Source organism: Colletotrichum jinshuiense, chromosome 3, assembly GCF_051148585.1.
Source record: "Colletotrichum jinshuiense chromosome 3, complete sequence".
Lineage (NCBI taxonomy): Eukaryota > Fungi > Ascomycota > Sordariomycetes > Glomerellales > Glomerellaceae > Colletotrichum > Colletotrichum jinshuiense.
This window is the reverse complement of record NC_139310.1, coordinates 3,685,321-3,705,814: the sequence shown is the minus strand read 5'-3', so window position 1 is coordinate 3,705,814 and position 20,494 is coordinate 3,685,321. Positions and strand designations below refer to the sequence as shown.

At 55.5% G+C, this 20,494-nt stretch overlaps 6 protein-coding genes across 6 annotated transcripts; 3 read left to right on the top strand and 3 right to left on the bottom strand.

The window, feature by feature from the left end:
* Positions 1 to 130: 130 nt before the first annotated feature.
* Positions 131 to 1,553, top strand: EsH8_III_001010 (pyridoxal phosphate-dependent transferase; the record flags this gene model as incomplete). The annotated part of the gene is made up of 2 exons (XM_083262735.1): positions 131 to 947; positions 1,009 to 1,553. The coding sequence occupies 2 exons, from the start codon at positions 131 to 133 to the stop codon at positions 1,551 to 1,553; spliced, it is 1,362 nt and encodes a 453-aa protein (XP_083123222.1).
* A 178-nt stretch (positions 1,554 to 1,731) lies between these two features.
* On the bottom strand, positions 1,732 to 6,452 carry EsH8_III_001009 (uncharacterized protein; the record flags this gene model as incomplete). The annotated part of the gene is made up of 11 exons (XM_083262734.1): positions 1,732 to 3,093; positions 3,147 to 3,506; positions 3,563 to 3,777; positions 4,795 to 4,879; positions 4,959 to 5,041; positions 5,128 to 5,164; positions 5,228 to 5,241; positions 5,363 to 5,821; positions 5,874 to 5,949; positions 6,006 to 6,168; positions 6,223 to 6,452. The coding sequence occupies 11 exons, from the start codon at positions 6,450 to 6,452 to the stop codon at positions 1,732 to 1,734; spliced, it is 3,084 nt and encodes a 1,027-aa protein (XP_083123221.1).
* Positions 6,453 to 8,006: 1,554 nt separating this feature from the next.
* On the bottom strand, positions 8,007 to 9,517 carry EsH8_III_001008 (uncharacterized protein; the record flags this gene model as incomplete). Its single annotated transcript, XM_083262733.1, has 4 exons — positions 8,007 to 8,558; positions 8,611 to 9,193; positions 9,250 to 9,283; positions 9,340 to 9,517. The coding sequence occupies 4 exons, from the start codon at positions 9,515 to 9,517 to the stop codon at positions 8,007 to 8,009; spliced, it is 1,347 nt and encodes a 448-aa protein (XP_083123220.1).
* Positions 9,518 to 12,571: 3,054 nt separating this feature from the next.
* EsH8_III_001007 (uncharacterized protein) lies at positions 12,572 to 14,403 on the top strand (the record flags this gene model as incomplete). Its single annotated transcript, XM_083262732.1, has 2 exons — positions 12,572 to 12,645; positions 12,987 to 14,403. 2 exons carry the CDS (start codon positions 12,572 to 12,574, stop codon positions 14,401 to 14,403), a joined length of 1,491 nt encoding a protein of 496 aa, XP_083123219.1.
* A 1,013-nt stretch (positions 14,404 to 15,416) lies between these two features.
* On the top strand, positions 15,417 to 17,288 carry EsH8_III_001006 (asparaginase; the record flags this gene model as incomplete). Its single annotated transcript, XM_083262731.1, has 7 exons — positions 15,417 to 15,556; positions 15,635 to 15,929; positions 16,021 to 16,193; positions 16,251 to 16,492; positions 16,582 to 16,630; positions 16,742 to 16,891; positions 17,126 to 17,288. The coding sequence occupies 7 exons, from the start codon at positions 15,417 to 15,419 to the stop codon at positions 17,286 to 17,288; spliced, it is 1,212 nt and encodes a 403-aa protein (XP_083123218.1).
* An 876-nt stretch (positions 17,289 to 18,164) lies between these two features.
* On the bottom strand, positions 18,165 to 19,548 carry EsH8_III_001005 (FTR1 family protein; the record flags this gene model as incomplete). Its single annotated transcript, XM_083262730.1, has 6 exons — positions 18,165 to 18,407; positions 18,459 to 18,545; positions 18,604 to 18,715; positions 18,802 to 19,247; positions 19,337 to 19,461; positions 19,524 to 19,548. The coding sequence occupies 6 exons, from the start codon at positions 19,546 to 19,548 to the stop codon at positions 18,165 to 18,167; spliced, it is 1,038 nt and encodes a 345-aa protein (XP_083123217.1).
* Between the last annotated feature and the right edge of the window lie 946 nt (positions 19,549 to 20,494).

The window sequence follows — 20,494 nt, the reverse complement described above, 5'->3', positions numbered from 1 at the left end:
CTACAAACGCTGCCAGATCTCCCAGGGCCCAGGGGAAATTCCCTCGCTTCACCGTATCCAATGCCGAGGTCCGGTGTGGCTCCTTTTGCCTCCATCACACCTCTCCCCAAAGCATTGCTTCGTCGCGACCATGCCGGCGAGCGACCGTCTGGACAAGGTCTTCGCGGGACTCCTGGCCCGCCGGGAATCCAAGAGCCAGCTCCGGCGGCTGACCCTCGTCCCGCCCGGCAGCGCCGACTTCTCGTCAAACGCCTACCTCTCCCTCTCGACCCACCCGGAAATCCAGCGTCGGTATCTCGCCCGGATCAAGGCCCACCTCGATCCGCCCCGGACTTCTTCTGATGGCGATGGCGATGGCCGCAGCACGCCACTCCTCGGCTCCGGCGGTTCGCGTCTCTTGGATGGCAATGCGTCTCTTGCGGAGTCGCTGGAGCGGGACATTGCAGCGTTCCATCGCGGTCCGGCTGGGCTGCTCTTCAACTCGGGCTTCGACGCGAATGTCGGACTCTTCGGTTGTACCCCCCAGCCCGAGGACATCATCGTGTACGATGAGCTCATACATGCGAGTGTGCATGACGGCATGAAAATGAGCCGGGCCGCAAAGAAAGTCGCCTTTGCACACAACACCGTCGAGCCGGCTGAAAAACAAGGCTGGCCCCAGAGCTTGAGTGAAGTTCTCTCGAGGTTAACTGCCGGGGACCAGGGCCGAAAAGTAAGAGACGGGTCGAAGAATGTGTTCATCGCCGTCGAGGGAGTCTATAGCATGGACGGAGATGTTGCACCGCTGAAAGAAATCGTCGAGTGTGTCGAACGGTTTTTGCCGCATGGAAATGGACTCATAATTGTTGATGAGGCTCACTCGACAGGTCTCCTTGGGGACAGAGGGCGAGGGCTAGTCTGTGACCTGGGCCTCGAGGACCGTGTTTGGGCTCGAGTCCACACTTTTGGTAAAGCAATGAGCTGTTCAGGAGGTATTTTGCCCATTCCCATGGATGACACTGATCCCAGTCTCACATTCAGCAGCAATTGTTATATGCTCTCACATAACTCGATCTTACCTCATCAACTACGCTCGCAGCCTCATTTATACCACTGCCATGCCCTTCACCTCGCTAGCGAGCATACAAACTACTTATGACTTCATCATCAACGGACACTCTGAGCCTCTCCTCCGCCATCTATGGTCTCTTATTGATCAAACCCATGAACTGTTGCTGGGCGTACGCGCTCGCCACCGACCGGAGACTGACCTTTTCCATCTGGCCCCGGGAAAGCCAAAGTCACCCATAATACCCCTCTTCACCTCGAACCCCAGGAGTCTTGCCCGCCATTGCCAGCAGCGTGGCTTCATGATACGGCCCATTGTTGCACCGACGGTCCCAGCAGGGAGTGAGCGTGTCAGGATCTGCCTTCATGCCGGAAACAACTTTGACCAAATCGAAGACCTTGTTTCTGCAATTGAAGGCTGGCTGGTTGCTCAACCAACAGACGACGGACAGCTTTTCGATCGGGCTCTGATAGCCGGATCTGCGGCACCAAAGCCCAGGCTGTAAATTGCATATTGGCGCAGACCACCGCGCTCGCATATATCAAAGAACACGCTGTAATATTTGCCATGAAAAAAGCCGGTTACAAGGGGAAAAGGGAAAAGGCACTTGAAATTGTATATTGGATAAGAAAAATAAGGAGAAGGGCGCCCTATGGGCCAACTTCCAAAATACTTTCGTAGGGCTATTCTAAAAGAAATTGGCCCACGCAGACGACGACGATGGCCGACCACATCCAAGTGAGACCGTATCCCAACTTTGCCGCAGAGCCAACTCCAGGGGGCGGCATGGTGGGCGTGGTGGAGTTTGTCCCATTTCCATGTCCTTTGCCTCCTCCGCTGTGCTTCGTACCATTGCCCTTGCCTCCTCCACCGTGCTTCGTACCGTTGCCCTTGCCGCCCTTGGTGTGCTCCATGTTGAACGGATTTCCAGGCATCCCTCCACCCGCGTCGGTGCCAGAAGCCGGAGCTTTAGCAGGTTGAGCCGGTGGCGCCGCTGACCCGGAGACCTTTTTCAATTCCACAGAGGCCTTCTGGGCATCCGTGGCGGGTGTTTCAATAAAAGGGATCATGGGGGCCAACGTCGCGCAGTTATCTTGCTGGGATGCGGGCATGCCTTCCATGGTGCCGGTATTATTCTGGAACAATAGTCTCTGCTTTCCTTCGAGTGTCCATGCCTGCCACTCCGGCATGTTGGCCTGAATCTTGGCGGCGTTCGGGTCGAGAGTGCGGACGAAGCTGGCCCAGTATGCTTGGGTTAGCGGTACAATGGGCGCGTTGGTGGTAGAGTAACTCTTGGGCGGGGCACCGTCGGTGTTGCTGGGGCCAAAGACGCCATTCAGCTCGACGGTATGGTAGGCGCCGAAGCCCTGGGCTTCCTGCTCCTCATCGAGAGGACCATATCGGTAATTAAAGGTCTTCACGTTGTCCCGAGCCATGGCATCTTGGAAGATTTTTGTGATGCAGTGTGCCCTATAGTCCCCATGAGCGGTAGCAAGCTGCCGCCACAGCTTGCCCGACTTCGGGAAGACAGGTTGCGGCTTGTCAAGATACGTCTCCTTGAGCAGGGCGAGGGAAGCGTTGCTGAGCGACTGTGTGGCTTGGTCGTTCATATTCTTGAAGGCTTCTTCGATGGTCTCCGTGCTCTGCGGAACGTTCTTGGTCCCCTCGTCGGTACAGGTGCCCGCAATGGTTGGAACCTTGAGATACTTGCCTTCGGCGAACCGCTGCAGAGTCGGGGCTTTGACGAGGTCGCCGTCGAGGTTGGGGTTGAACTGGCAATCCTCCGTTTGAAGCGCTGTGGCATTGAGGCTGCGGAGGCAGGCCAGGGAGTCGGCCTGTTTGTTGCAACCTGTGGCGTTGGTGAGGCAGTTGTACTGCTCTTGTCCCTGCTCGAGAGTGCGAACGGTCGCAACCGACACCGATTCCATGATGGCGCCCTTAATCAAGCCCGGGTCGTTGTCTCCAAATGCGGCGAGAAGCATTGCTACCGACGTTGCGCCCGCGGAGTCGCCAACAGCAACCATCTGATCCGGGTTTCCTCCGAACTTGGAAAAATGTTAGTCTTGTTGGCAAGAACCGGGAGCATGGTGCAACATACCGCAGCGGCGTGTTGCTTCAGCCACTTCAACCCCTGAATCTGGTCCTTGAGGCCGTTGTTCATGCTCGCGCCAGCCTCCACCTCCTTGCTCTGCAAGAAACCGTAGGGCCCAACTCGGTAGTTGACCTGGACGACAAGCATGTTTCCGAACCTGGCCAGATCACTGCCGTTGAAGTTGGCGTTTGAAAGAGACTGGAATCCTCCGCCCTGGATGAAGTACATGACTGGCAACTTCGACTCCGGCGTCGCGTTGGACGGCGCAAAGACGTTGACGTACAAGCAGTCCTCGTCGGTGGTGAAGCGCTTGTTGGGCTTCATCGTGAAGTCCGATGCGCTGCGAGCGAGGCAAATCGGGCGGAACTTTTGAGTCTGTTAGTATGCGGGTACTGGTCTTAAACGAGAGCTGGAGGTCTTACGTTCGAACCATCAACTACATCAGTCGTGTTCGGGGGATCAACCGGCGCGGCGAACCGGAGCTCGCCCAACGGCGGCGCCGCATACCGAACACCCAACCATCGAGTCGCACCGCCCGGCTCGGCAACTCCCTGGATCTTGGTATAGCCAAGGTCTACAAGCGGATCAACCGCCTGTGCCTGGCCGATGATTGTGGCCGAAAGAAGAGAAACAAAGGCTATAGTTAAGGAAGACATTATTACAGAAGTGACAGACTATTAATTGAGAGTAATAACAGACCAAGCAATCGAAATGAGGGGCTCAACATCATCCGAAAAACAATATGAGATTGCGGCGTCTTGCCATCTGTTATACGGGCTGGAAGGCCGACACCAGACCAGATTATTTCTTGACCTCACATCTCTTTTTTTTGTCCTATTTGCTGCACGGGAAGTTTGAACTGCTCTCCGATCCGTCCGCATTTCTGGGGCTGCGGCAGAGGTTTCAGGCCAGTTTGCGAAGCGATTTGTCGCGTGTATTTGTTCCAGGCGCCGAACTTTATTCGTTGGGGATCAGGATCCCCGGACGACGATCTTTGACACCTTAAGCGAAAGGGTTATCAAAGACGAGCAACTGCCCTGCAGGCAGGATTTCCCCCAACGCTGCGGGGGGTTTCCCCGGAAAATAAAGTTTCGTCGCATGCCCTGCCCCCTTCTTCATCCATGCACCCTTCTCCAGATGACAATGTTTTAAGATGAACCATCTCTCGCTACGAGTGTCACCTCTTCGAGTAGAAAAGCCCTTGACCTCGCTGTGCCAAGCGTTTTGGACACCTCGTGCTCCTTCTTCGATCCCTTCTGGACGGGCCACATCATGTCACGTCAAAATACCGATAGCGAGTCAAGCTGGCACATGTTACTGGAACCGTCTGTGTCTTGTGTGCGTGCCTTTTGTAGAAAATCGACCGTCCGATCTATCCTTCGGTGCCGTCCTTTCATAGTCTCTCCACCCTACCCTTTCAGCAGATTATGAGGTATACGTGGCTGTACTCATGATGCATCAGAACAAAAATTCAAAGTAGGTGAATATAAAGGCGAGTTTAAATCGTATTATTTACAGTCTAATTATAAACAAGAGAAGAGAATGGGAAGGGTTAACTACAAGTTGCTATGTTTATGAACTGATTATTCGTAGATGTAGCAAAACGGAGATCCCCCAACGGTACTCATCAAGTCCCGGAGCTTGACCGGCTCACTCAGAGGAGAAATGTCGACGATGTCGTCCAGGGTGGCGTTTCGGCTGGGAGGGTTGTTTTGCAACGTCTCGGTACCGAAAATGTCCTTTAAAAACTCGAGAGTTAGTTCGGGGCCTTTGGCAGTATGGAGTTACCTAGCCTCGGGCTAAGCAGACTTGACTTACCTGGCGGTTGGCGAAGTCCAGCATCTGCCAGATCCAGTAGACGCGGTCAACTTGAGCATGGTGAAGATAGAAGGCAGGCTCGCCTAAAAACCAATAAAGGTTCTGAGATTAGCATGCGCTCAAGCATAAGGCCTATTATTAGGAAATTGAATGGATAGAAGAAACCCACCAGGCGAAATGAACGGATCTGCTCCTGGGTTTCCACCCTGTCAAGCAAGTTAGTATTTGAATAGGTTCAGACGTGAAAAACGAAAGGGCTGTCAACTTACAATTGTGTAGTGACCTTTTCGTGATAATGTTAGCAAGCGGGTTCATAAAATGGGCCAAGCAGAAATTTCTCCTACTCGGAGAAAATCCTAGCTTTCAAAGGGAGACTGAATAGTAGTCTCCTGGGATGTGCTTACCTCCTCCGTGAACGCCCACCTCGATGCCAGGAGTGTATCGATCGTCGCCTTGCATCACGGCCTGGAACCACTCGACAGTGTCATGGTTCAGGATTAGCTCCGTGGTGTTGCGGAACGAACTGTATCTGGATGCAATGTGCTTGTTGAGGTCGCGCTGCAGACAACGGGGGTGGTCGTCCGTTGGCTTTTCCACGCTCAACGGGGTCGTGGTGCCGTATTGCCACTGTAGACGAGAGCCGACGTGAACAGTCATGTTTGAGAAGGGGCCGCTCTGAACGCATCCACCACCAGAGCCAGGCTGAAGCTTGATTGTAGTGTTGGAGAAGCTCTGGACGATGTGCATTCCTTCGTGGGGGAAGGCTGCGCCGTTGCCTCCCATGGAGGTCTCTGAGCCGTCAAAAACGGGAGATGCCGCCGGGTCTTCGACATCGAAACCCCATTCCCAGTACGGTAGTACTCCTGCATGGTCGCATTAGTATATTCAACCTTACAGTTGAAGCTGTCGACGCACCTTCGTAGCCACAGACGTTGCGAAGCTTCTGCTCGTAAGTCCAGGTAAAGTACCGGTGCCATAGCAGAAAGTTTGCCTAGAGGAGAAGGTTATCAGTAGGTTACATTGGTATGCATACTTCACTCAACGTACCGTCACATGGATCTTTCCTGTCTGGTTAAGATGTGTCAAGACGAAGTCGTCAAACAAGGACTTGGCGGCGGGTAACTCGACAGGATCCAACAAGGTTGGGGAAGACTGGAGGCATTTCACTGCAGCAATGTAAGACTTGCGCTCTTCCGCGGGAAGAGTTCTCCTAACGCGCAAAGGTCAGCGACGTGGGACGAGAGTGGTGACAGATGTCTCGCACCATTCCTTCCGGACCCGGATCTTGTCGCCCGAGCATGTGGAGTTGATTCCCCGACGCGCCAGACTCTGTCTCAGCGTTTGCGCGGCTCCGAGGGCCTCGATGTTCAGCAGAGAAAGAGCTTCTCCATTATCGATGGCTGCCTGTGTAAAGTTGTGCGCGCTGGGCTTGGCGGATGTTAGTGCAACGTTGGCCGCCAAGAGTAGCCAGGCACAGTGCTTGAGAAGAGCCATGGCAAAGTGATCGGATGAACTGCCTTCGATAAGCACTAAGATCTACACGAATCCCAACAGAGGTAGCAGCCGGCAGAGACAGTTTTATGTGTAGACATCTGCAGAAGAAGCCATCCGAAGCCGGCAGGGTGCCGCTGGATCTCCCAATATCCCGAAGCGGAAACTGCCAGGAATGGCACCTCTTGCTTAGGGTTTATGAGTCGATCCAGAGGCGCCATCTTGCAATGGTATTGGTCAGGCCCTTTTAAAGATCCATCCCATGGAACCTGACCAAGTTTTCCAGTTCCATGTAGATGGGTCAGGTACACTAGCAATTGGGTTGTATGCTCCTTACTGGAGGGCCTTGGCTCCTAGCCGATCCGAACCACGTTGCATAACACCCGCTTCGCTTGCTCATGGCCTTAACTAATTGTGGCAACTCAGAGAGCCAAGATGTTGTTGAACCAATGGGAGTGGGTTGGCAACGGGATACTTAATCTATTTTGGCTATCTTTATAAAGTTAAATTTGACAGTGCCACAGCTGCCCCATGCGACTTTTCTTAAGTGCCGACCATATTATCCCTCGTCGGCACAGGATGTAAGCAATGACAAACTACATTAGTCGATGGCTCTCCACATCCGGAAGATCACCGATGCCTATGTGGATTAATGTTGTTTTGATGATCGCCGAGGCTCCATTGATGCACCGTCCATGGCACAAGTTGGTCTCGGGGTCCGCTGAACATTGCGCAGTGGAGTTCTGGTAGCCGGATTCCATGCCCTCGCGAGTAATAAAAGAGTAGCCATTCGCAGTCGAGGCGTACGCCCGTCAGTGTAAAGCAGACCTGTTTAGCTTGTGCTTCTGGTGAGCCCGAGCATCGGAAGGTGCTTATTAAACGGTGGAATACCGCCTTCGACAATCCTACCTGAAGCAATTGATTTACGTTTCAAGTCTTGGTCGCCCTGAATCATGCGCAATGCAACCATCTTACCTTCGTGGCAACGTCTATGTCGTCACAAAGTGCCACGTGCTCTTGCTACATTCAATATGTCAAATCTTCATACAGACGACTCCTTCGCAAGCTCTAATTTTGCCTTGATGTAGCGAGCCTCTTATTCTCTTTCCTGTTTTGTTAATTTTATCTTGTATAAACAATGCCCGCACATGGCTTGCTCCCACTACTAGCGTTGAGCTGCATGAGCACGCATGATCATTCGTTTCGTAAAGAGCAAAAAATATGACATAAGCAGATATCTCTCTTACATGGTCGATCGGCAAGCAGGGTCCTCTAACCTATGCATGCGTAAAATAGCCCTCTAGGCTCCTACGTTGTAGAGTTGAGATGAACAGATGACCTGCTTTCGGTTTAAATTTATCAGTCATCAGCTCAGATGATCACTATGTTTAGATGAATTAACATGCATTCAACCTATATTTTGCGTGCTTCACCTGTTTCGTCCGAATAGTTTATTTGCAATATAAATATGTTTTAAACAAACACTTTTACAATATCATACACAGGCCCTCCTGTCGTCTTGGCAACATCGACAATTCATGCGTCAGTTAATTATCCTCAAACCTTAACAAACCACCCCTTCCCTATCTTTTTCGTCTTAACTACTCGCGCCAATGCCAAGAACACGGTCCCAACCATGAGACAGCTGCCCGCAAAGGCCTGGGCGCCAAGATAACTACCGCCAGTGGAAGAGATAATCGCTCCAGCGATAGGGTTGCCGGTGAGCACAGCGAAGCTGACAATCGTGAACACCATTCCAATGCGTGTCCCCTGTTTGCTCGGGTCCGTCGTCAAGGCGCTAACACCTGCGGGGAAAAGGGCTTGGATGGCGTTGCCCGTGATGCCGAAGAAGCAAGTCCACACGTATAGGCCCGAGGGAGAGTCGACGGCAATCCAGCAATACGTCATCAAGCCCGAGAGGAATGCCATGGGCGTGAACACGGTGATGGTTCCGATTTTGTCGGCGAGAAAATTGGGGCCCAGGCGCCCGACAAACCCGATTCCGTTCAGAACCAAGAGCAGGTTCAGCGAATCCGTGTAAGAAAAGGAGAGCTCATCTCGACTGTACGAGGCCAGGTAGTAAAACGCAAAGTACACGCCCATGAAAGACTAGCAGCAGCATCGTCAGCAGAGCGTCTTAAAACACGGGGGAATGACTTACAAAAAATCCTCCGGCGGTATAAAATGTGTATTCAAGCTCCTTGAACGCAGACAAGTCCACCATTTGACTCGCCTTGCGGGGCGGTATCCGAGGCTTCAGAAAGATGAGACCAACACATAGCGTTGCGAACTGGATGAAACCTAATGTGCGCATGGCCCAGGGAAACCCGACTTGAGGCAGCAGCTGCCGAACCGTACTCGGGAAGACCAATCCGCCCGACGCGCTTCCGACAGCCGCTAGACCAATAGCTATAGCTCTCCTTTTGTCGAAGTAAGTCGATAGCGTGGCCAACGACGGGCAAAAGAGGAGGCCAAAGCCTACGCCGACGCATACGCCATGTGAAAGAAAGATCTGCCAGTATTGCGTGCACCAGGAGGTAGCGAATATGCCAACTAGGATCAAGAAAGAACCGCAGATGTAGAGGTGACGAAAGTAGCCTGCGTCTGTGAACCGGCCCGAGAACGCGCCGATGAAGAAGAGGAGGAACACCTGGAAAGAGCCGATCCATGAAATATCCGACGGTGCCCTGTTGAGTTTCTGGACGTAATACGTCTGGAATACACCAAAGGAGTTCACGAATCCCCTACAAGGCCGCACTATTAGTCTCTGAAGGCTGTGTTGCACCGAGACATGTCTTACCATGTGTCCATGAAAATGAAATGCGCACTGAGAACTTTGAGATAACATGTTAGTCTCATTCAACCAACGAAGCAGCCGGCTCGTTCTCACCAGCCATCCAAGCATTGTAACCCCCGTCGGGTGGTGGCCCCGGATCCGAAGTGGGTGCCGACGCGATTCGACTCAACACGCGCCCTACGCGACTGCTGGGACGGGCCGCGGGCTCTGCAATAAGACCATCATCATTCCGCGAAGAGTCGGAATTTATCTCCTTGTCGGTACTATCCATCGTGGCAGCTTCAGCGACATGCGTTCCGTTATTGACAAGCGACGAGGAGTGGCGTCATAGATCAGAGTATGCTGGAAACAAGAGTTAAACGGCTTAGTATCCCCGTATGCCGGTGGCGACGACCGAAGGTTATGTGTCCGTTTCCCACGAAAAGGTGCTAAAAAAAGGTTGAAAAATAAAGCCAATTGAACCCCGATTGCTTTGACTCACTAAAAGTCCATTTGATTACCCGAGGTTAGCAGTGTGGGAAGGGCTAGAAATACCAAGATTTGTTCTCCCCCGCGAAACTAGTGCTCGAGTATTAGTGAGAAGTTGAAACCAATGCGCCTATTAATTAGTCATCGGAACTCTTAAATGGTTGAATTCTTTTCCTTCCACTCGCGCCTCGCGCTTTCAGGGCCGGTACCGCTCGGCGGGCCAACCAGATGCCGCTGGATTGCCCGGATGCCGACTAGTCAGACGGGAATGCAGCGGGGGTAACGGGGATCTCGCCTTAGCTTTGTGACCATGGGGGGTTTTTCCTTCTAGAACACCAAACAGCAGCGGCGATGCGCTTTGATCAGTCACTCATCTTCCTCGTTGATTTCTAATTGATTTTTTGCGGCTATTGGCTGCGTCCAGTATCGCATTGCATTTCAAGGTGCCGCTCAAAGGCGTTCAACGTCATTTCAATGTGCATGGTTTCTGTTTCTACCAGGCCCATCCCAGTACACCGCCTGGAAAAGCGTCGCAGTCCGACTGAGGCTCCGCGGAGATGCTATTCGCAACAATGGAATTGAGGGGCTGGCAGAGCAGGTTAAATGCTGCTTCCTTCGCCACCACTCTCTTGCTAGTGTAGTCACATGTTGGTTCGGCCGCTACAAGCTCCGAAACGGCATGGACCGGCGCGGAGGAAAGGAAGTGAGTCAGACTCAGCCAGTACTGTCGTCGGCGAGACTGTCTCACTCTTGTCCTTCTGCACGGACGTATACGTCTTTGGCGCTGAGTAAAAGCGTACAGATAATGGCACAGTAGAATAGTAGCCCTCTAGGTTTGTTGCTTTTCTGCCACAATTTCGCGTACGGTTCTTAACCACAGTGCCTAGCAACTCGTGCAACATGTTGACTGTGAAATGAAGTAATATTTGAGGCATAACCCACATCTCGACGTATTTTCTGTCAGGCTAGTTGCAGACGTAATTGATTCAATGACTTTATATTACGTCAGAGCCTGGTTGTGCTGGAAATAATGGGATGCATTCAATTTGCGTTTGAGGTTATGAGCTACCTCCTCGTGAATTGGAGTAGTTGCTGAGTACGAGGTTACCTACATAGTATAAGTTGAAGTTTGTGGTTTACCTAATTATCCCTTATGAATATGTGATGTATTAACCGACACCTAACCACTTGTGAAGCAATACAGTGACTAGCAAAACCCTTGACACGTATTAAATTGGAGTGTGCCTTTACGCTTAAGAGGCTGTATGATGGCCTGGTTGTTGGTCACTGCAGAAGCAACGCTCCCGCCATTGCTGTACTAAGTATACGCACTGACATCCACACAACCACGGAAACGGTAATAGCATGCCGGCATTGAAAGAGAAGGAAGAATACGGAAGTAAACAGGTAGACAGTGGCTGAGGCAGAAACTGTACGCTGGATGCACTGTTTAAGTATATCCATTGACTTGGGAAAGCTTCATCGTCTTGGACGACGAAGGCAAAGACGCAGCTGTTCGATCCATAGTGGAGAGACTGCATCATGTGGACTCATGGTTGTTCCATGCGGTGGAGAATACTGCAGACCACATCGAGTTTCAAAGCCTCCAAAACACCATAGTTTAAAATTTCAACTTTCCGGCAGCCCGAGCAATTAATTATAATTGCCCTGAGCCCCTATTGCAGTGGGCGAGATGGAACCGAAGCTCTGAAGGCCGTTGCGGCTTTTTTCAATGCGGGTCATATTATCACAAGAAATTTCAAGTAACTTTATAACGCTGTTGACCGCTTAGGGCGAAGAAGACAGCTTTAATGGACATTTCAACAATTTAGGACCTCAAATGAATTTGGAAACTTCCGCTTGCCATCTATTTCATGGTCTTTAAGAATTCCAAAGGTTTCCTCGCACTTACTCTATGTGCCGTTCCGGGCCATCCGGGCTTTCCGACAGCTTGACCCCCGATCTTGAGAGAATCCCAGGAAAACTGCTGTCGACCCTGTTTAGATATTTGAGTGGAATTCCTGGGCTTACGCTCTTAAACACTACAGCCAGTCTCTCTTTAAAACATATAAATGAGGATCGGGAGTGGAAGAGTATCTTTGATGCCTTCTTTTTCTTCTGGATCCTGCGTTGAGCTAAAATCCTACTAGTGCAAAAGCGTAGGGAGCTGCAGTTGTCGGATGGGCCCGAAGCTTGTGCCCGGCGCAGAACGCCGGTGTTGGGGAACGGCGTGCGGGTCCGGCGACCTCCACTCCACTGTGCAACCAGGCGACATAAATAATCACGGTATGCAAAAACAGCGGAGACAAACAGGATTGGATGTAGAGCCAAGAGCGGTTTTCATACTAGTTAACATTGGGATGCGGGTTTGATTAAACACACCAAGTCCGAAACGGGAGCACGTATTTTGAAGCGCTTGATTGGCCGGAAGATGTGCATTTGCAGTCGGACAGAGAGCCATGATTGGCCGCGAAGGCAAGGATTCGGATCCCTGGACACTGAACTCGACCAGTTGTCGGTTTCTTTCCACCGCAAACTCCTTTATCGCTGGGGGGGCGGCGAAAGCCTCACCGTCTCACCTCAGTACCGAGTGGCTTCAACCTCGTTGGACCCAACACCCGAACGCGGATAGCGATATTCCCACCCGTCAGCCACTCAGGCCACCGAGATCATTACCCCATTGAGCAGCCCACCGCCCAGTTGATTGTGCAGACTTGAGAACATGGATACAGGATCGTCTGCTTCCTCCACAACCCTTGGTGGCAGCAGTCAAAGCGTGCGGTCCCAGTCGTCGGCGACATCGCGGTCCCAGTCGCGGAGTCCCAGTACGGGCACCGGCACTAAGTGAGTACGCCCTATGCTCAATCGGGAGGTTTCCATCGGGATGGCCATGCAGGTCCGCCACGGCCTAGCCCGCTTCTGCTCCAACGAGTACAGACAACCGTCAGCCCGTGGCACGAGATGAAAGTTCCCAGGACCATGGATCATTGACTGACTGGCTGTCGAACCAACAGGCCTCCACAGAGCGGCCAGGTTGTTGTCTTTTCACTGGCAAACCGACCCCGCCAGAGCCGAGCGAGCGCGCCCAAGACCCGAAACGGGTGCAAAGAATGCAGGTACGTTTATGCAGGTTTCGTGTATCTCGCCCTCATTCGTCTCCCCCGCAAGGGCTGCGTGACCCTCCCTCCCCCCTCCCCCGTCCGACATGAGCCTGACGGGGAGACTAGACGCCGCCACATCAAGTGTGACCAAACCAGACCGCACTGTAATAGATGTGTCAAGTCCGGGCGCACCTGCGAGGGTTACCTGGACTCCCACTCCCGCCTCCCCCCTACTGCGAGACAGGTGCAAACCCTCGTCCCCCGTCGGCGGGACGTCCAACTGTATGCCGCGGACAACCGCGTCCTGATGACGCCGGGGTACGAGACGTCGCTGTTTTACAACCAGAAGCAATGGGACGCTTTCCAGGCTTTCGTGATGACAAATGTGCCGGGCGGCTCTCTCATCCAGGACGAGGTGGCGGACCTGACCACCCAGTACGCCACCAGCGACTCCTCCATCCGAGAGATCTGCTCCGGCATAGGTGCCCTGGGCAAGGCTTTCCATCCCGTCATGGGCGACGACTATGCAAACAAGGATTGGCGCGCCGCCCTTGAACACTACGGCCGCGCGATCAAGGCCGTCTGGCGAGTGAAGCCGACGACGAGCGATCTGCCAAACGCCGTCCTCATGTCCATGCTGTTTGTCACCTTCGAGGTGATGGCCGGCAACTTCGAGTCCGCGTCGAAGCACCACAACCACGCCGTAGCCATCATGGACCAGTACATAGACCTGAGGTCGGAGGAGCAGGGCGTCCCGTTTGAGCAAGTGCGGCTCTCGGCGTTCGACACGGCCATCTTCAACAACCTCCAGCGGCTCGACACGGACCCCTGGGCGCCCGACTTCGGCCCGAAGAGGTACAGGATCATGTCCCGCGCCCGCAGGTTCCCCCACGGGTGCAGGCACAGGTACGACATGCGCGACATGCCGGAGCGCTTCGGCAGCATCTCCCGGGCCACGCTGTGGTGGCGCGTCACGCAGCACACCCTGCTGCACTGCGTGCACGAGCTCAAGACCCCGGGGGGGCTCCAAGACGGCGGGGACTCCGTCTGGGCCGAGTGCGCGGGCTTTCTCGAGTCGTGGCGCTCGAGCTTCGCGCCGCTGCTGCAGTCGGCTAAGCACGACAAGGACCGCAACCACCGCCAGTGGTTCCAGGCCGTCATCCTCGAGTCGCTCTACGTCGAGACCATCTCGGCGCTCCACGTCCGCCAGCGGCGCAGCGCCAACATGCTGCCGGACGTGCGGCCGCTGTACCGGGACCTGCTCCGCCAGTCCAGGCACCTGGCCCAGGGCCAGCGGTTCAACGGCGTGCACACGCTGGAGCCGGAGAACCGCATCGCCCGGCCGACCATTTTCGTGCTGTTCAAGTGCCGGGACCCGGACATCGTGCGGGAGGCGGCCGAGGTGCTGCAGACCTTCGTCGGGGGCATGGGCACGGCCGACTCGCTGCTGTACCTGTTGAGTTGCCGGGAGAAGAAGACGCCTCTGAAGGCGCTCGAGCGGGCGTGGGGTTGGTATTTCACGTCTACAGGGTGCACTTCCGGGGCTAGCGTATTCGAGTACATCGACGGAGCCGAGGAATATTTTTAGATAGTATAGATGATGCGCACAATACCCGGCCTCGCTATTCACTTCAGCAACGGGCATGTGCCCAAGCCTTAATGCTACTGTTTGGGCCACGATCGAGTCCACCGTAATTCTACCTTCTCATCCAGACCACCATGACCTCAGGCATTGCGCGTTGTTTCCAAGAAAAAAGGGACAAGAAAAGGGAGAAAAGACCGCACCTCGGCCCGCAATGCACCGTCACCGATAAAGCGCATCAACGTCATACCCCCCCCGCCGGGATGCCCGGGCTCGGAGCTTTCCCTCGCGGCCCAGCCACCTGGTGTGGCCCCCCTGCTACCCCGCAACCTCGCACCACGCGGGCAGCGCCCGACACTCATCCGGGTTAAGCATATCTGCAGCCGGCTGATGGCCCCATTGCATGGATACTGATATCAGAGGGAAAGCTCTGCCGAGGCCGATAAGATAGCCCCTCGTCCTCACAGACGGACAAGCATGTTTTGATTGTAATGGTATTGCGAGCTGCCAAGGCGCTCGACGTAGCCCGCATGCAACGGACCTCCCAGCTCGCTCGCCCGCTGGCTGCCCCAAACTCCACCCGTCCGGTCCCATCCAGTCGACTCCCCGACACCACTGATTTGGCCGTCGGCGACAGGAGCCGAGATAAGGCGGTGGGGCCCCCGTCGACCGGGACCTGGCTTCTGCGGGGGATTCGCGCGCAGGCGTCGATATCGGGGGCCGGAAAGGGAGCAATGGGGCCGCCGACTGTGGCCTGAATGGCTGGCTTGGTCTCGTTGTGCATGCGCGTGGCGATCCTCTATCAGCTGCGCGGTCATGGAAACGACACAACAGGAACACCGCGCCAAGCCAGACGATATGGGAACGGGATCTAGACTGCTGTTTTCCTTGCGTATAAAGAGGGGAGGATATGGATCTGTGCTCATCGAAATTGAGTAGACACTTTCTGTTTCTTCATACCTGAGCTTGACCGTGCCGCTAGAGTGTCCTTGGATCTACATCCAGCCAAAACCTTCGCGATGCTCCCCCGCCTCCTTTCCGCCGCTCTGGCCCTGGCCGCCAGCACGCTGGCATCGCCCATCGCCGCCCGGTCGAATGTGACCAAGAACGACTGGGACCTCGACTGGATCTCCACGGACCCGTCCCTGCCCAAGGTCGTGTAAGCCAATCTTCCCGGGAAGGCTGATCTTCTGTATTCTTCTGCCCAAACTCATGTGCTCACCCCCCGACCCTCCAGCATCTACAGCGCCGGCGGGACGATCCTCTCGGCCTCCAACTACAGCCGCCTCGACAACGTGGCCTACGGCTCGGGGGTGGGCCCCACGCCCAAGGACCTGATCGGCAACGTCTCCGAGGTCCTCAGCGTCGCCCAGCTCGCCGTCGTGCGGTTCCCCGCGTCGGGCGGCAGCGCGGGCCTCAACTCGTCGCTGTACCTCAACATCAGCCAGCACGCCAACAGGCAGCTGTGCGCCGAGGGCAGCGACATCGCCGGCGCCATCATGTTCCACGGGACCAACACGCTGGAGGAGACGGTGAGTAGCCCCCCCTTCCCCCCGAACCGACGTCATACTGTCGGAGTGCCGCCGACCTGGGATCGCTGACGCGGAGACGCGCGGAAAATAGGCCTTTGGCGTGGACCTGACGTTCAACTGCTCCAAGCCGTTCGTGGCCACCGGGTCCATGCGCCCCGACACGTACGTTTCGCCCGACGGCCACGCCAACTTCTACCAGGCCGTCGCCGCCGCCGCGTCGCCCGCCTCGCGCGACCGCGGCGGGCTCATCGCCTTCAACGACAGGTGAGTCCCCCTACACCCCCCTGGAGTTTATCAGGCCAGCCCAGCTCGGCCTCACAGGAGAAACCACTGCGGATGGCGCGCTCATACGCCGGGATCCAGGATCACCTCCATCTACTACTCGACCAAGGTCAACGCGAACACCCCGGACACCTTCAAGGCGCTCGAGCAGGGCAACCTCGGGAGCTTCCTCGCCGGCCAGCCGTACTACTTCTTCGACGCGGCCTACCCGACCGGGCGCCCGTACTTTGACGTCTCCGAGACGGCGGAGCTGCCGTCCGTGATCATCGTCTACGGGCACCGTGAGTTTTTGTTTTCCTCTGCTGCTCTTCTTTTTCCTTTGTCTTCCCTTTCCGTTGGACTTGGGCCCGGCGCTGACGAGAGGTTGCAGAGGGCTTCGACGCGTCGCTGATGTACGCCGCCGTCGCCAACGGCGCAAAGTGAGTCCATCCCTGTCTTTTCTACTCATTTTTTAGATATGAATTTTTTTATTTTTAAAAAAAAGGAAACCCTGAATACTTCCGAGTGCTGACGTTGCGTGTGTCCGCCAGGGGCCTGGTGATCCTGGGACCCGGCGCGGCGTCCGTCAGCCCCAGCGCCAGGGCCGCGGCCGCCGACCTGTTCGAGCAGGGGATCCCCACCGTCGCCGTCGCCCGCCCCGTCACCGGCTCGGGCGTGCCGAGCCCGATCCCCGGTCCGCTGTAAGTGTGCTCATGGGCTTAAACCCCCTCCCCCACCTTGTTCTTGCCATTTACTTCCCTTTATATATATATCTCTCTCTCTCTCTCATCTTTCACATTGGAGATTTTCCGTTTGCATCCATCCCTGTTCTTGTCCCGTCTTGAGAACTCCCTTCTATTTTTTTTTGGCATAGCGCATATGGGAGGCGAATAGCGGCGTGGAAAAAAGACATTGTTGGCTGACGGCGCGGACAGCATCTACTCGAGCTACCTCGGCGGCGAACAGGCGCGCGTCATGCTGCAGCTGGCCATCAACGCCGGCCTCGACCTCGACGGGATCCGGGACCTCTTCGAGAGCCCGCTGCGGAGCGCCGTGTACGGCCCGCCCGCGAACCAAAAGTTTTACTACTCGTCCTGAAAACGGCAATTTTCTTTCATTATTATTATTGCGTATTATGATTGCATATTATGATTGTGTGCTATGATTGCGGGAGTTGGTGGTGGTACATGATGGTATGGTGGTGGTAACTCTTACACGCGGCTCCCCGGCGGCCCGGGCCACACCGGCCTGCTTGCCATGGCACACATAGTAATACATCAAAACTTCAAAGACGCGACGGCGAGAACTGTACCCTTGACAAGCATTGCCCGAGAGCCTGGGGTTTCTAGAAATTGAACCCCGGAGTCGAAACACATGGCGATAAAACATGTCAAATCACTCACTCGCCTCGACGAAAAGGCATCGACCGGACCCGCAACCCGGCCAACGGTCCACGGAGAACCTCGGGCGCAAAGGCCCCACCTCACGCCAGCTTTTGCCTGGTGGCCGTCTGGAAGCCGGAAGACGAGTCCCCCCGCCCGAACGAGAGTAATCTAGAGAGAGAGAGCATTGTCAGGAATGTGCGGTCGGATTTTTCTGTACGTTCCCCCCGGGATACATGGGTCGTGTATGTACAAGATGTATGTATGTTGTATATGATGGAGATATATGATGGTAGCAGCAAGCAAAAAAAAATATTTGGCTTCAGAAAATTCGACTCGGGTCGGGCCCGGCTTTGGCCGCCCACCTCTCGACATGATCCACAACGTTCAAGCGTTACATAAATATATATGTGTGTGTGTAAAAAAAATGACAGGCCGCCGATGGGAGATGGCATGCCTCGTCACGTTCGCTTTTTCTTCTTCGTCTTCTTTTCTCTCCGTTTGGTCGGTTGGAAAAGACGAGGGACGGAAAACAAGGGGTAGGTAGGGGGCCCCCTGGCGTCGCGTCCCGCGGGGGAGGGAGACGGCCGGCTTACCTCGCGGGCCTGCTGAGAAGAGGCTCTTGGTCGTCGCCCTCGTGCTCGGCCGGCTCGGCCTTCTTGGCGAAGGGCCAGTAGCCCTTTTCGCTGCAGATCATGGCGAAGAAGCCCGTGGCGACGGCGACCCAGTACAGGTTGTACGAGACGACGGAGCCGACGGTGGCCGAGTTCTGCCAGCCCAGGACGGCGTTGAAGATGCCCCAGAAGCCGCCGCCGTTGAGGTCGGGGTTGCAGCACTGAGGTTTGTCAGAGAGGAGGGGGGATGGGAGGGGGGGCTGTGTTCTTACGTTTACGTGCCAGACACTCCTGCGGATGTCGTAGGAGCCGGGACCGGAGCCGAGCTCGGCGGCGTCGCCTCCGACAATCTTGTTCCACTGCGGGCGGGCGTCAGTTTGGGCGTCGGATGCGGCTCGGGGAGAGGAGACGACTTACCTCGTTCTGCTCAAAGTGCCACACGCCCTTGGAGAACAGGCCGGCGGCGATGAGGTACAGGAAGCAGGTCGAGACGATGAGGAACAGCTGGATGGGCGCAGTCTTGGAGCCCCTTTACACACAGAGAGAGGAAATCAGTAAATGTGGCTCCCCCGCGTCATTCTCACGCAGCAGGCAGCCGCGCGGCGGGACACTCACTTGTAGATGAAGTAGCCGACAAAGGCGCCGAGGGCGAGGCCCAGGACGGAGGAGAGGGCGATGGCGGAGGCGGAGATGCTGACGCCGACGCCGGCGATGAAGAGCACGCCCTCGAAGCCCTCGCGCAGGACGGTGATGAAGGGCAGGAGGAACAGGGCGTACTTCTCGCCGAGGTACTTGATGCGGTCGCGGAAGGGGCCCGAGTGGCTCTCGGTGGCGTTGAGGGCCTTGGAGAGCTTGAGGCGCCACTTGTCCTGGAGCTTGGTGACGCGGAGGAGCACGGCGCCCATGGCGGTGATGATGAGGGAGGCGCCGAGCGAGAAGATGCCCTCCCAGATGCTCTCGGCGGCGGCGAACTGTTCGGCGCCCAGGCTGTGGATGCCGCTGATGATGGCCATGGCGATGATGACGCAGGTCACGAGGCCGGCGGCGGTTCCGAGCCAGACCTTTTTTTTTTTTTGTCACGGTCAGCATTCTGCGGTACGGTTTCTCACTTGCTTGCCTGGCACGGCGCAGGGCGAGGGGAGCTGCTCACCTGGCGGACCATCTTGTTGTGGAGCACGGGGTCATCCTGGGTGGCCAAGGTGCGCTTGATGAAGGCGAGAAGCACGGAGACGATGATGGCGGTCTCGAGGGACTCGCGGAAGGTGATGAAAAAGACTGCGGGGGTTGGTCAGTTGATGTTGGGCGAGGGCGGACGTCTCATCATCGTTCGGGCATACTGGGAAGGGAGAAGAGGTCCTCCATTGTGAGCTGCTTGCGAGACGGTCGTCTCGATATGCTATGTGAGGGTGGAGGCTGTAGATGAGATGAGCGAGAGGCGACCGGGGGGTGATGCGCGGGCGTGTGTGTGTGGGCGGACGTCAGTCGATGCGATGGACGACGGGTGGCCAATCAGACGCGGCTGAGGCTCAGATGCGATGCGATGGGCGTTGGGAGCTAAGGGGGCTCGAGGCCGTGCTTGACTCGGTAAAGGCTACGGCTACGGCAGAGAGTCTGGAAGCATGGCAGAGGGGAGAGGCACGGCGCATCAAAGAGGGAGAGAGAGGGCGAAATGCAGATGGATGTGAAGTGAAGTGAAGTGAAGTGGATGTGGATGAGGATGGTGGGCGAGGCGGCGGCCCGAAACGATTCGAGGCAAGAATAGGCGGGCCTTACCGGAGCACGGAGACTAGAGCGATGTGGCAGGCTTCGGGGCGCCGAGGGAAGGGAAGCGAAGCGAAGGGCTAGTGAGTGTATGTGCGCGGTGCGTGGTGCGTGGTGTGTCGCGTGATGGCGCGGAAGCCGACCAATTTCTTTTTTTATTTAATTTTTATTTTCTATTTCTCTCGTCCATTTTGCATTGTTTTCTGTTATTGCGCCAGCGATGTCGGCTAGCGCTCGTAAAGCCGAAGCTGAGTGAAGGAAGTGGGGCGGCGGGGCGGAGGAAGAGGGTCCCTCGGGAACTGACAGGGCACACCAGGGTGGAATGCCGCAGCTGCAGTGCGTATTTGATTAAGTAATGTGGTACGCATTGCCCCCGATGGATTCCTGAGGATCAGATAAACCCTCCCCAACCCTCCCATGGCCAATCACAGAAGACGACGAGGGTGGGGCCGCGACCAGGGGCGGGGGCAGGGCTATGGCGGCTTTCCGTTATCAGATGGCTCCAGACGGCGTGCAAATTTCATCAGGCGACCCTTTTTCACGTGTG